Source organism: Cervus elaphus, chromosome 12 (genome assembly GCF_910594005.1).
Source record: "Cervus elaphus chromosome 12, mCerEla1.1, whole genome shotgun sequence".
NCBI lineage: Eukaryota > Metazoa > Chordata > Mammalia > Artiodactyla > Cervidae > Cervus > Cervus elaphus.
Window position 1 is genome coordinate 87,202,419 of NC_057826.1, and position 13,400 is coordinate 87,215,818.

General features: G+C 51.7%; 1 protein-coding gene across 17 annotated transcripts in view; it reads left to right on the forward strand.

The window, feature by feature from the left end:
• MEGF11 (multiple EGF like domains 11) overlaps window positions 1-13,400 on the forward strand; it is a 377,432-nt gene that overhangs the window by 333,882 nt on the left and 30,150 nt on the right. For all 17 annotated transcript variants that reach the window (XR_006343947.1, XR_006343948.1, XR_006343949.1 and 14 more), the window contains exons 11-13: window positions 9,528-9,648; window positions 10,554-10,717; window positions 11,763-11,865. Coding sequence is in view for 14 of the 17 variants with exons in the window: in XM_043919854.1 (XP_043775789.1) it covers window positions 9,528-9,648; window positions 10,554-10,717; window positions 11,763-11,865 (388 nt within the window). In the remaining 3 variants the exon portion in view is untranslated. The remainder of the gene's footprint in view (window positions 1-9,527; window positions 9,649-10,553; window positions 10,718-11,762; window positions 11,866-13,400) is intronic.

The window sequence follows — 13,400 nt, forward strand, 5'->3', positions numbered from 1 at the left end:
TGCCTTATGGACCTCGTGTCACTCTTTCTCCCTGGAAAATCACAAGTCTCCCCACCTGGGAGTCCCACTGCCTGAGCCCTTCGAGCTAGGAGTGGGGGTGACCGAGAAGGGTGAGGAGAGGCGGGTGCAGCATCCCAGGGCTGGCACTCTGCTTGGCAATCAGCAGATGCTTGCCTGACAAGAGGCTCTGTAAACCAGGGGTCCCCAAACCCCGGGGCCAAGGATGGGTACCATTCTGAGGCCTGTTAGGAACTGGGCTGCCCAGCCGGAGATGAGCAGCGGCTGAGCGAGTAACGCTTTAGCTGCTGCTCCCCATCGCTGGCATTACTGCCTGAACCATCCCCCCACCCCATCCTGCCACCCGTGGAAAAATTGTCTTCCACAAAACGGGTCCCTGGTGTCAAAATCTGAAGTGCATTCCACATATGTGCTTCTGGTATTGCTGTGACATTGGACACCAAATCAGCCTGGTGGGTGACCCTGAAGCTCTGGAAAGAGCAGGGGAGATAGGGAAACAGGAGAAACCAGAGGATTGGGGAGGCCACTGCACAACATCTGGAAGTAGGGAGGGACCTAGCCTGCAACTTCTCCTGCCACAGCCTCATCATATGCCTCACCCTGCTCCCCCACTAAAGGGTAAACTCCATGAGAGTAGTATATGCGTGCACGCCAAGTCACTTCAGTCGTGTCTGACTCTGTGCGACCCTATGGACTGTAGCCCACCAAGCTCCTCTGTCCAAGGGATTCTCCAGGCAAGAGTACTGGAGGGGGTTGCCATGCCCTCCTCCAGGGTATCTTCCTGACCCAGGGATCGAACCCACATCTCTTACATCACCTGTACTAGCAGGTGTGTTCTTTACTACCAGTGCCACCTGGGAAGCCCCATGAGAGTAGGGACATGCTCTGTTTTGCTCACCTAGTATCCTCTGGCCTAGCTCGGTGTCAGACATGCTCTAGTGCTTCCAGAACATTTCCTGAATAAGTGAATTAATTTGATCCATATGCAATGAGCACTGACTATGATCAAGGTACCATGCCAGGACTGGGGCCACAGGGCTTAGGAAAACAGACCGAGTCTTCACACTCATGGGACTCACAGTGAGGATGAGGATTCTAGTAGAATGAGAGCTGATTTTAATTCATCACAATTGTGATAAGTGCCACCAAGGAGCAGGTAGTAGACACCTGCTCTTGAAGTGGGAAGACAGGGGAAAGTAGAGAATATGCGAGCTGAGGGTCCCCTTGGGCTGTGTGCTTAGTCACTCAGTCGTGTCCTCCTCTTTGTGACCCCATGGACTGTAGCCCCCCAGGTTTCTCTGTCCATGAGATTCTCCAGGCAAGAATCCTGGAGTTGGTAGCCATACCCTCCTTCGAAGTCCCCCCTCTTAGGTCACATCTAATTTAGTGTGATGGCTAGTGGTTAATGGCCTGTCACCACATCTGATCTATGGTAGATGCTTGACAAGTGTTTGAGAGGACTGCCCTGCAAGTCCAGTGGTTAGGACTCTAGACTTCCACTGCAGGGGGCATGGGTTCAATCCCTGGTCAGGGAACTAGATCCAGCATGCCACATGGCATGGCCAAAAAGGTAGTTGAGCACTGAATGGGTAAACGGATGAGGCTGGGTCACCGTGAGCCAGTGTCTTTGCCTCACTGAAACCCACATACTCTGACCCCAGGTCCAGGGCCCTTTCTTGCCTAAACCATCCCTACTCCTCTAGCAAGAAGACCTGGGGGCCAAGCTGACTTCCCTGGCTTCCTCTCCTGAGTCCTCTCTACTGAGCTCCATGGGCCTGCAGAGCATGCCCACTCCCTCGGCCTGGACCTAGGGAACCCAGTTCACCCCATTCACACTGCCTCCTACCAACAGAACATGCTGAAGGGGACCCTGAGGTGAACTTGCACAACTGCCTACCCCTTTTGCGTGAGGGAGGGTCAACCACTTTCCCTCCTTCTCCTTTCATTCCAAGAAGTACTCGTTAACCTCCTGCCCACTGCAAGGAAAATGGATGATCAATACATGGAGCCCAGCTGTTGATGAATTTTCCCAAATAGGGCCGAACTACAAAGCAGTGTATTGCAGGAGAGAAAATTCCATAAACAGTATTTGAAACAAATGTAATAGAACACATAACTCATTACCCACCGGGGTCCGGGCCCCTGCTGCCACATTGCACGAGGAGGCAGGTGGAAGGTGGGGAGGAGATCTGCAACTCTGCAGTGGGACCAGCTCGGGAGCTTCCGTTCAGCCAGCCACTCTTTCAAATCAAGTTCAAGGTGTTAATAGCCTAGGCTGCATCTGTAACTAACAGGACTCTGGATTGGAGGAAGAATTCTCACCCATCCTCCATTTGCGGAATGCAGACACCTAGCAGGACAGGCAGGCTTCCCCCTACAGGAGCTGGAACCTGGGGAGCCTGCCTCGGTGGGGGGTGGAGGGCTGCCCTTTCCTGGGCAGGGGGAGGGGGTGTTGGGAGTGGGCTCTGCAAGTGTAATGGGGATAGGTAACAATACAAGAAACACCCAGATATCAACTTCCAGGTGTTGAGAAAGAGCAAGTGTCTCAGCTTGGCAGGTGACCTTTCCTCAAGGTCAGGGCCATGTCCTCTGGTTGCTCTGTGCTTAGGTGGTGAGCGTGCTGTCAATAGGAGTGAGCAAGGGCAGCATAGGCTACCCCAGAGTTACACCACATCTGGGCTCTTTGCATACTGTGCTGAAATAAGAGCCAGGAGATTCGAGTTCCAAAGCCATCCCTCCCAGCGTTGGCCGGGTGACCTTGGGCAAGTCGCTTTCCCTCCCTTGGCCTCAGTTTCCTCTCATGGAAAACAAGGCAGCCAAACCAAGCGATTTGCAACATCTTTTCCAGTTCTGGCACAAGGAGCTAGCACCCCACTGAGAATCCAGGTGTGAATACAATGAGATCCTGGCTCCCTGAGCTTACAGCCCAGGGCAGAGGCAGGATAAGTGACCAATCCCAGGCCTTGCATTAGGAGCATTGGTGGCCTCTCAGCTGGTGTGATTCTTAGATTCCAGGAGGGCTCCCTACTCTGGGCCTGCACTCCCATCATTCCTCACTTCTTCGGGTTAAGGCCCCCCTACTGCAGGCTACAAGATGCTCCGAGAGGCAAAGCTACAGGGTCCTTAGAGATGATCCAGACACTGGTTCCCAACTAGACACATACAGAAGCTGCAGCAGGTTGCCAGGAGCGATTCTGAACATTTTACAAAGCCTACAGGCAATTTTCCATTACCTAGGATGAAGCTCACTAAAACACCAAGGCTTTTCTTCTGCTGTTAATTAGAATTAAATTAACTCTATGTGATCTTCCAGGTTAGCGTGCGCTAATCAGAAGCCCTGATTGGTTGTAGGTGACATCATAGGAATTTCTAGGTCATGGTTGGTGGACAAGATGCTGCCACCAGCATCAGACGGCATGTGGTCACTGGCCAAATTGCACCTGCTCAGTACGTGACTGGCCTTGGACACCAGCGCATGGAGACAGCAGTGTCCCTCAAACAGAGAGAGCTTTGCAGACAGGGGATACTAACAAGGCTTCTTGATGGTGAAAAGTTGGGGAGACTGATTGATTTCAACAGCTGCCTATAATTGATAAAGAAACCAAGACCTGTATGTTACCTAGTGCGAACATGAGTCGATCGGAACAGAAGATTGTTTTCCTGCAGTAAACATGCTTAGTCGCTCAGTTGTGTCTGACTCATTGTGACCCCATGGGCTGTAGCCTGCCAGGCTCCTCTGTTAATGGGATTCTCCAGGCAAGAATACTGGAGTGGGTAGCCATTCCTTTCTCTAGGGGATCTTCCTGACCAAGCGACCAAACCTGGGTCTCCTGCATTGCAGGTGGATTCTTTACCGTCTGAACCACCAGGGAAGCCACTCCAGCAGTAAGGTACATAGGAATTCTGGATGGATATTTTGGGGAACAACTTGAAAAGACCTTAGGGTACTCCTGGCTAAGGGAGTGTGCAAAGGTGCTAGGCTATGTGAGATGCAAATGCAAACCCTTCCTACTTTCTTGGGTTCTTGTCCTGTCCTTTTTTCCAGAAGGTGAAAAGATCAACAGGTGTGGATTCAAGGCTGGTCTGGGGCCAGGCCCTGGGCTGGGGAAGATGTGGTAGATAAATCCCAGCTCTGCCTCACAGGCCTACTCTGACTTTCAGTCTCTTTCTCATGAAGGCGATGAATCTGATCATCCCTAAGATCATACTCAGCTTGGAGGGTCTTATCTTCCTGAGTGGATGCACTCGAAGCCAGCAGGGTAATTTTCTGGCTGTATGTCTGACCCTCAGCCTGGCCGGGGAGGGTTTGGGCAGGAGGTGGCAGAGTGGGACATGAAACCACAGACCAGGATCTGGCCCGGCTTTCTGTTTGCATAAGAGCCCCCAGAGAGGCCCAGAGTTGGCATGGCAGCACCAGACTCATCCTTAGACCAGGCAACACTCTGCTTCCTGTGTGTGATAGGAGCCCCAGAACCCCAGCCCACCAGGGCCCCTCACTCATTTGTCCAACAGTATTTATAGAATGCTTCTACTCCATGCCAGGGACTGAGTTAGAAATCCTGGGGCAGCCAAGACAGATAAGACCCCTCTTATCACAAAGCTTCTAGTCTGACTGAGGGAGACAGTGAATAAGTGGGCAAATAAATGCATCTAGATGCAAACATGAGTGTGCCTGTGTGGACACTGCCTGGGAGCTGCCCAAGGGCAGAGACCAGGTCACAGGCTCCTGTGTGTCCCTGGAGCCCACTCCCAGGGCTGGCTCAGAATTGGCCCCCACTCAGCAAACATTTGTTGAATTGCTTGGCAAGAGAAAGAAAGCATATGGAGAGTGCCCAGTCCTTCTGGTTGTGTCCACGGTAGAAGCCAGCAGGCACACACAGATATCTCATTTCAATTAAACAGCAGTTATCGGGGGCCCATTATACACCAGAAGGACCCCAAGCCCTGAGAATCTAGAGGTGAGCACAGTGAGGTCCTGCTCCCTGCGCTCACAACCCAGGCCAGTCGCAGGCGTGAAGAGCTAACCAGGAGCCACCCCAGAGTGCAGGATGGTGGTGGCTGTGTGTGCACCCAGTTCCTACCAGGGCAGCCCAGTGGGCTGGGGAGGGAACACACCGGAGGGAAGGATGAGGAAGGAGTCACAGTTTTATACCCAAATCCACACAGATGGATAAACAGACACCCCCAGAGACAAACGCACACAGAAACTCACAAGTGTGTACGCTGACTGCCTAAGCATGCATGCATACCAAGTCACTTCAGTCGTGTCCGACTCTGTGCAACCCCATGGACTGGAGCCTGTCAGGCTCCCTCTGTCCATGGGATCTTCCAGGCAAGAATCCTGGAGTGGGCTGCAGTTTACTTCTCCAGGGGATTTCCCAATGCAGGGATTGAACCTGCATCTCTTACATCTAACCTGCATTGGCAGGCGGCTTCTTTACCACTAGCGCCCCCTGGGAAACCTGGGAGATGCCTAAGCATGTGTACACATAAATAATGACCCCTGTGGGGTGCCACACAGGCCATCATGATCAAGGCCTGTTAGTGGTGCCCAAAACTGGGGAGATGAATGTGTAAGAGAATGGCCTTTTGCAGGGCAGGTGGCAGTGAGCACCCTGAGAATCGCCAGACCTTGGCCAGGGGATACCTTGAGGTAGGTGAAGCTATTAGCCTAAACCTGAGAAGTTAGGTTGATTATTGGCTTGCTGTGCATGTCCATCACCAGTCAATCAATTATATGCCTGGCCTGACCCGGCAGATCAGAGGACAGAAAGTAGAGAATGTGATACAAAGTTTCCCTGTTAGTATTTGTGATTACTGAGGAGTTGGAACCTGGTTGGGCCAGGGCCCCGAGGTGTAGGAGGGGGAGGTGTACCAGGCTCACATTCCTTTAGGGCAGAACTGTGTCCTTTAGAAACTGCCCGCTTCCCCATTTGGGTTGTTTTGCCATTCGGAGCTAACAAATGGGAAATTTTTGGCACTGTTTGGGGCACATGGTAGCCCCTCAGTGAGTGGTCATTTCATCCCCCAAAACCATGGCAGAAGTTCAGGCCTGTTCAACTGGGGTAAGGGGAACCAGGAAGACAGCCTGGAGGAGGTGACAGGAAGGTGAAACTGGGGATATAAGGTCACGTGCCCCCTGTGAACCCAGAAGTTGAACATTCAGGGTTGATTTCCTTTAGGATGACCTGGTTTGATCTCCTTGAAGTCCAAGGGACTCTCAAAGAGTCTTCTCCAGCACTACAGTTCAAAAGCATCAGTACTTTGGTGCTCAGCCTTCTTTATGGTCCAACTCTCACATCTGTACATGTGGAGACTACTGGAAAAACTATTGCTTCATATGTAATAACTAATTTAATTCTCTTAACAATACTATGAAGTAGGGACAGTATTATTCCCATTTGACAGATGGAAGAACTGAGTCCCCTAGAGGTTCAGTAAATTGCTCAAGGTCAGGCAGTGAGTCAGTGGTAGCAGCAGGATGGCACTAGAGTCCATTCTCTAACCCCTGGGCTCTGCCACCTTCTTGGAGAGGTCTGGTTCTTCCTCCTTCACCCCTCACTGATACCCCATGGGGCCCTGGATAAGCCCCTGCCCACTCTGTCTCCCTTTCCTTCTCTGGGAAGCAGAAAGTCTTATCGCCTGGTAACTTCCCAGGGCTGTTGTAAAGTCAGGTTGACTGCCCATACCCCTGTACAGGCTGCTCCGGGAGAAAATGGGGCCTGGCGCAGCCTTCTGGGGACCGAGATTCTGAGCTGGGTGCTCTGTGTCTTGCCCCCTGAAGCAGGGCAGGGTGGGCAGTCCTCTCAGCCCCACCAACAGATCCATAGTTGGACTCACAGGCCCCTTGAAACCTCCTCATAGGGCAGGGATTGGGGACACTAATGAGGATGCCAGGAGAGAAACTCCTTCCTCTTAAAGTAAACTCATGCAGAGAAAATCATAAACTGAGCGTGCAATTTACATGCTTAGAGCTTAAACATATTCTTCTGGGCTATTTATAGTCCTGGGGAAATTAGAATTTTTCTGGGTAGTGGGAGCGCTAGTAGATTACATCTGGTCAGGATCGGCCAAAGACTGGCCTGGGAAAGAGTGGGAACCATGGAAGCTTCTGGTGCAGGACTCCACACTTCCCAGTCTCTCCTCCCTGACCCAGCCTGGGCAGGTGGGAGCAGAGAGAAGGGCTAGAGAGGAGCCTCTTCACCAAGGGCCAAATAAGACCTCTCTGTGACCTGAATGGGGATGAGGCCAACTGCCTGGGACCCTTAGAGTTGAGACGTGAGCTCCCCTACTTCAAGGCTATCATTTCACAAATGCTGGAAGTGAGGCTCAGAGAGGGGCAGTAACCTATCGAATGTCACACAGCTAGTGGGGCCCAGGTGAGCACTGGTATCCTGGACCACGCATCAGCATTCCCACAGTAAACCTTAGAACAAGACCTGAGAAGTTAGCTGGAGACACTCCTTGGGGGGAGACGGTGGGAATCCAGCATCCCAGTATGTGCACCAGAGCAGACATCCCCAACGAGGGTTCCTGAGTAGGGAAGGCATGTCCTGGGGACTCCTAGAGCCCAGACTCCCTTCCCTCGCCTTCAAGGCTACCAATGTCCCCTTTTAAAAAATATATTTATTTGACTGCACCTGATCTTAGTTGTGGCATGTAGGATCTAGTTCCCTAACCAGAGATCGAACCTGGGTCCCCTACATTGGGAGCACAGAGTCTTAACTGCTGGACCACCAGGGAAGTCCCCCAACACCCTTTTGAAATATCTCCCTTGCCCCTCCTTACAACAAACTCCCCCCTCCTGCTACCCCTAGAACATTCCCAGCTCCCATACTCCTCTGCAGTCTTCTTCACACCCTTCCCACCTAGACTGCCTTTACCCCACTTCCCCTGATTAACTGAATTCTTCCACCCCTCAAAGCCTCTGAAGTCCCCATTCCTGGTAGCCCTGTGACTTGCCCTCACTCTGAATGCCTTACTAGGGCTAACAGCCCACCCGAGGAGGTCCTGTAGGGTGTCACCCAGATACACGATTCAGGATGAAGACTGCAGGAAACTTCGTAGCTCCCAGATGTGTCTCTCTGCAGAAATTGCCTTCCATCAAAGAGCACAGATTCCCCTGAAGTCATGCCCCCTTCCCCGGGGCAGTGGATACCAATGATTGGTCCGGGGTATGGAGCCTCTCTCTCCCTTTCCCCTGGCAGGACAATTCTAAGGGCCAACCAGCTCCAGAGCTGCCTAGCAGATCAGCTGAAGCTATTGTTGCAACTGCTCCAGAGTTCAATTTCTGTCTGCTCTTCCTGCTTCCCTTTCCCCTCATAGGGCTTGTTCTCAAGAGCCCACTAGTCTCCATTTCAGAGAATGTTTTCCAAGGAAACTGGTTTGCAACACTAAAAACAGAATGATTAAGCAGCCAGCCTGGGTTCAAATAGAGATCAACCATAGTTAGCTCCATGACCTGGAATGATGCTGAGGCTCTAGTTCCTATCTCTTGAGGATATTGTGAAGATTAAATGAAATGATAGTACTTGATATTGAGAAAGTGCTTAATACACATTAGCTGTTATTATTTACATTTAACTTCTTTGAGGTTTGGGTAAATGAAAATAGGATATTATTATCTGCCTTAGGGGGTTCCTGGTAAGAATCAAACAAGATTGAGAAGCAAAGGGGTGTGACCTAATAGAGGTTCAGGGGTCAAATTCCTTGAGGGTTTTGCCCACTCTAGAGCAGTGGTCTGGAGGCCTGACCCCTCCCCCAACTGGTGAGAATTGCTTTCCTATCACTGCTGTAGCAAATTAGCACATTAGTGGCTTCAAACAAAACGAGTGTGCTATCTTAACATTTCTGTGGGTTGGAAGTCTGGTATGGGTCTCACAGGAATAAAGTCAAGGTGTCATCTGCTGTATTCTTTTCTGGTGGCTCTAGGGGAGAATCTGTTTTCTGCTCATTCGGATTTTTGGCAAAATTCAGTTCCTAGGGTTGTGGGACTGAGGTCCCCATTTTCTCGCTAGTTGTAAAATGAAACCTCTGGCTTCTAGTGTGTGTGTGAGTGTGTGTGTGTGTGTGCGCGCTCAGTTACTCAGTCACGTCTGACTCTTTGTGACCCTACGGACTATACCTTGCCGGGTTCCTCTGTCCATGGAATTTTCCAGGCAAGAAGACTGACTTCTGGAAACCACTGCATTCCTTGGCTTGTGGCCGCATTCCTCTGTCTTCAAAGTCAATGCAGGCAGGTGGAGGAGTTTTCAAGGCTATCTTTTTAGTTATCTTCTACTCTTAAGGACTTACATGATCAATTTGGGCCACCCTAGCTAATCAAAGACACTCTCCATCTCAAAGTCTTTAATCATGACTGCAAAGTCCCTTTTGCCATGGAAGGTAACATATTCACAGGTTTCAGGAATTGGAACATGGAGAGGGGGGCGGGGGGAGGCATTACTCTACCTGCCATAGCCGCTCATCATGGGGCACCTTCTGACCCACACCCCCTCCTCCTCTTCCAGGGGGAGGTCTGTACGGTTCCCTGCGCGGCAGGGACCTATGGCTCCAACTGCTCGTCTGTCTGCAGCTGTAACAACGGGGGCACCTGCTCCCCAGTCGATGGCTCCTGCACCTGCAAGGAGGGTAATGTGCCTGCTTCCCCACCCCATCCCCTCAGACGTGCACACAGAAGTTGCCCAGGTGGGCTGCCAGCTGCCCACCCACCCCCATGCAGAGTCAGGGAGCCTGTATGTCAGGTTCCAGCCAAGGAGACTCATGCCCAGGACTTCAACAGCAGGAATGTGATAAAAGGGATTCGTTACCAGGGTGTTAGAAGCGCTGAAGAGATTTGCAAGGGAATGTGAGCAACCCGGAGATTAGTAGCTTCTCTCACAGTTGCTAGCACTTCTAGGGTGAGAGGGACGAAGGGAGAAAGTGGAGTTCCCAGAGCCTGTGGGTGAGGGCCGCCTGGTAGGGACTGAGACAGGGGCAGAGGGGCCGCAAGATGGTGCTGGAGTACCGAGACAGCCACCCCGGAGGCCCTGCTCACAGCAGAGAAAGAGGAGAAGATACCGGTGCCTCTCCTGCTCCCGCCCCCCCTTCACGGCCGGGTCTCCCACTGGCAGCCCCCCTGAGAGCAGCTGCAGGGCTCAGCCCCCCTGACACAGAGCAGGGGGAGGGGAGAAATGATCCGAGGGCAGACAGGCCGTAACCAGCCTGCTCCCAAACACAGCGCCCTGAGATAAGCTTCCCGAGTCCACCCCGGGCCCAGAGAGCACCCCCACCTCCGCTGACGCCCTGTCCGGGTGGGATCATCCACCTGTAGCAAGAACAGGGAGAGCCAGCAGGCGGCAGAGCCAGCTTCTAGCCCCTGCGCCCTCAACAGCCACGCTGTGGTTCCGAGCGGACTCAGAAGGCGGGATGTGCGCGCTAACCCAGCTACCGGAGGAGTGGTTCGGGTGCTCCGTCTTGTACGGAGCTGGGGGAAGTGGGCAGAAAACCGTGCGGACGCGCGACAGAGAGGTGACAGCCTTGTCCCTTCCCCGCAGGGTGGCAGGGCCTCGACTGTGCCCTGCCGTGTCCCAGCGGGACGTGGGGTCTGAACTGCAACGAGAGCTGCGCCTGCGCCAACGGGGCCGCCTGCAGCCCCGCAGATGGCTCGTGCTCCTGCACCCCGGGCTGGCTGGGGGACACCTGTGAACTGCCCTGCCCGGTGAGTGTGGGGCGGGCGAGGATGGGGGACCCACAGCCCCTCAGACCTTTTCCCTGTGGTTATTTCGTCCACAGAAGTGCAGAGAAGGGCACGGGGCCAGGTGATGGAACACCCGGATTGAGATCTCAGCCCCAGTTCTAACCTCTCTGTCCTACTTTCGGCCTCAGGCCTCTCATCTGTAAAATGGAAGACACTGGACAGATGTGGTGATGTGGAGTCACTTCCCCCAGGGTGCTCTTGGTAACCATTATTGACTCTGGAACAGTTAACCTGAGCCCAGGTGCAGCTCCAGAATCCTTCATGACACAGCGCTACAGGCCAGCCCTTACTAATCCATCAGAGTGGCCATTCCTTGATAATGTCTAAGTTTCTTTCTAACTCCAACAGCCTATAATTTTATGATCAAGGTGTGGGAGGACTAAACCAAGCATTATCCAGCAATAACCACCTAGACTTACTCCCTGGGCCTTGGTCTCTGATACAAATAATAGTCTACTGAATGAGTCCTACAGTCCCGGGTTCCAATCCTGGCTTTGCCTCATCCTAGCTATGTTGCCTGGAGCATGTTACTTCACCTCATCTTTAAATTTTGAATATAATGAAACCGTCTCATAGAGTTGTTGTGAAGATTAAGAGAAATGAGTTAAACAAGACTCTTGATAGCTAATGTTTGAGCACACAACAAACGTCAATTGCCACCTTCTTACCCAGTAACAAAGAATAAATCATAATCCTTCTTTATATGTGGTCAATGTTCTAAAATTGGCATTTTCACTTCCAATGTTAATTAATGATCATTACAGCTCTCTGAGAAGTAGGAAAGGACTACCACTTCCCTCCTTCCAACTGCATACTCCTGTTAATGCAGCCAAGAAAATTTTTGGAGTGGCTTACTTGAATCCCCAGTTATAAAAACGTGCCTTCCCTTTGCCCCGGCCCCAGCTTCTCTGCATCCTTGTCGGGTAGCAGCTCAGTTTTGTCATCAAAATCCCACAGAAGTGTGAGAACCTCTGGGGGTCTAGATCTCACCACTCTGTCTCCACAGGATGGCACGTTTGGGCTGAACTGCAGTGAACGCTGTGACTGCAGCCATGCCGATGGCTGTGACCCCATCACAGGTCACTGCTGCTGCCTGGCGGGATGGACAGGTAACCCCTCAACCGCCCACCTTCCGGGTCCTAGGAAACTGAGCTTTGGTATTCTGCTGCCTTCTCTTGACTTTTCTTTCTTTTCTCCTGCACTTTCTCTTCTTATTTCCTAGGTATGCATCTTTCCTTTATCTCCTCTGGGCTTCAGGTCTCCATTCCATGCAAATTAACAAACGTTAATTGAACACCGATTATGTACAGGCTCTTTTCTAAGGGCAGGGGACAGACCAGTTTTTAAAAAGTCAGACAAAAGTGTGGGTGCTCAGTCTGTGCTTACAAAGGATACGGTGGAGACAGACGAGAAACTTTCACCTTCGCCCAGGCTTAGACTCCTGGTCCCTACATGTGTCCTGGCAGTCCACCCCCTAAATATACTGCAAAGCCATCCATTTTTCACCAGCCTCTGTCACTATCCTCGTACACTGAGCACCATCTCTCACCCGACACTGCCTTGGCCTCCTTTGTGTCTCTGGACCTCCCCTTTTGTCCAGCTGCACCTACTCTGAACATGGTGACCAGATCCGTTCACATCACATTGAGGCTCAGAATGCCTCAATGGCATCCCATGGCATTTATCCAAAAGCCTTACAGTGACCTGGGGTCCGCGTGGTCTGGCCCTCCCCAACTCCTCCACCTCTCTTCTGCCCCTTCCCATTACTCACTTTACTTCAGCCACCTGGGCCAACCACCTCCCTGACTCCAGGCATCAAATGTGCATCCCCTCTGCCTGGATCACTCTTTCTCCTTCTCTTTACCCAATAATACCCTCTCATCCATCATATTTTGACTTCAAGATGACTTCCTATGGGAAGGTTCTCTCCTTGGATACTACCACCTCCCCAACCTGGCCAAGATTATGAAAGAATGCCTTTAATTAATTCTCAGAATACCCTACAGTATTTTAATTCTCAGAATGCCCAACAGCAGTCCTTACTTCAGTTGCCACTGAACTCTGATTGAGTAACTATTTGTTAATTATCTGCCTCGCACACTGACCATCAGTTCTGTGCAGGCAGGGACCAATCCGCCTTGTTCACCACTGTATCCAGTGACTGTCACACACAGAAGTGGTTAAGGACACAGAGCCGGAGCCAGGCCACCTTGGGCAAGTCCTTTAACCTCTCAGGGCCTGAATCTTCCATCCATAAGATGCAGATAATAATAATCCTTATAACTACAGGGTCCTTTGGAAGCTTAGATGAGTTAATACCTGTAAGTGCTAACAGTACCTGGCACAATAGCGGGTGTTCAGTAAGTGTAAGCCAGAAACACAGTGTTGATAAGATGTTGCATGAGTGAACCCACTGGCCACTCCCAAAGTGGAGGACAGCAAGGAGTGAAGAACGCAGGCGTTGCTGGCAGGGAATGTCCTTAAAGAATTCACACCAGGCTGCTCAGGAACCTCTGCTCTCCACAACTAGAAAATCAAGGACCGGGGGCATTGCTTCCTCTGTAGCATCTTCAATCTGACCCCCTTGTCCTGCCCCTTAGTACAAAGCTGGACTCCACCCTGGTTACCGACACCCTACACTGTT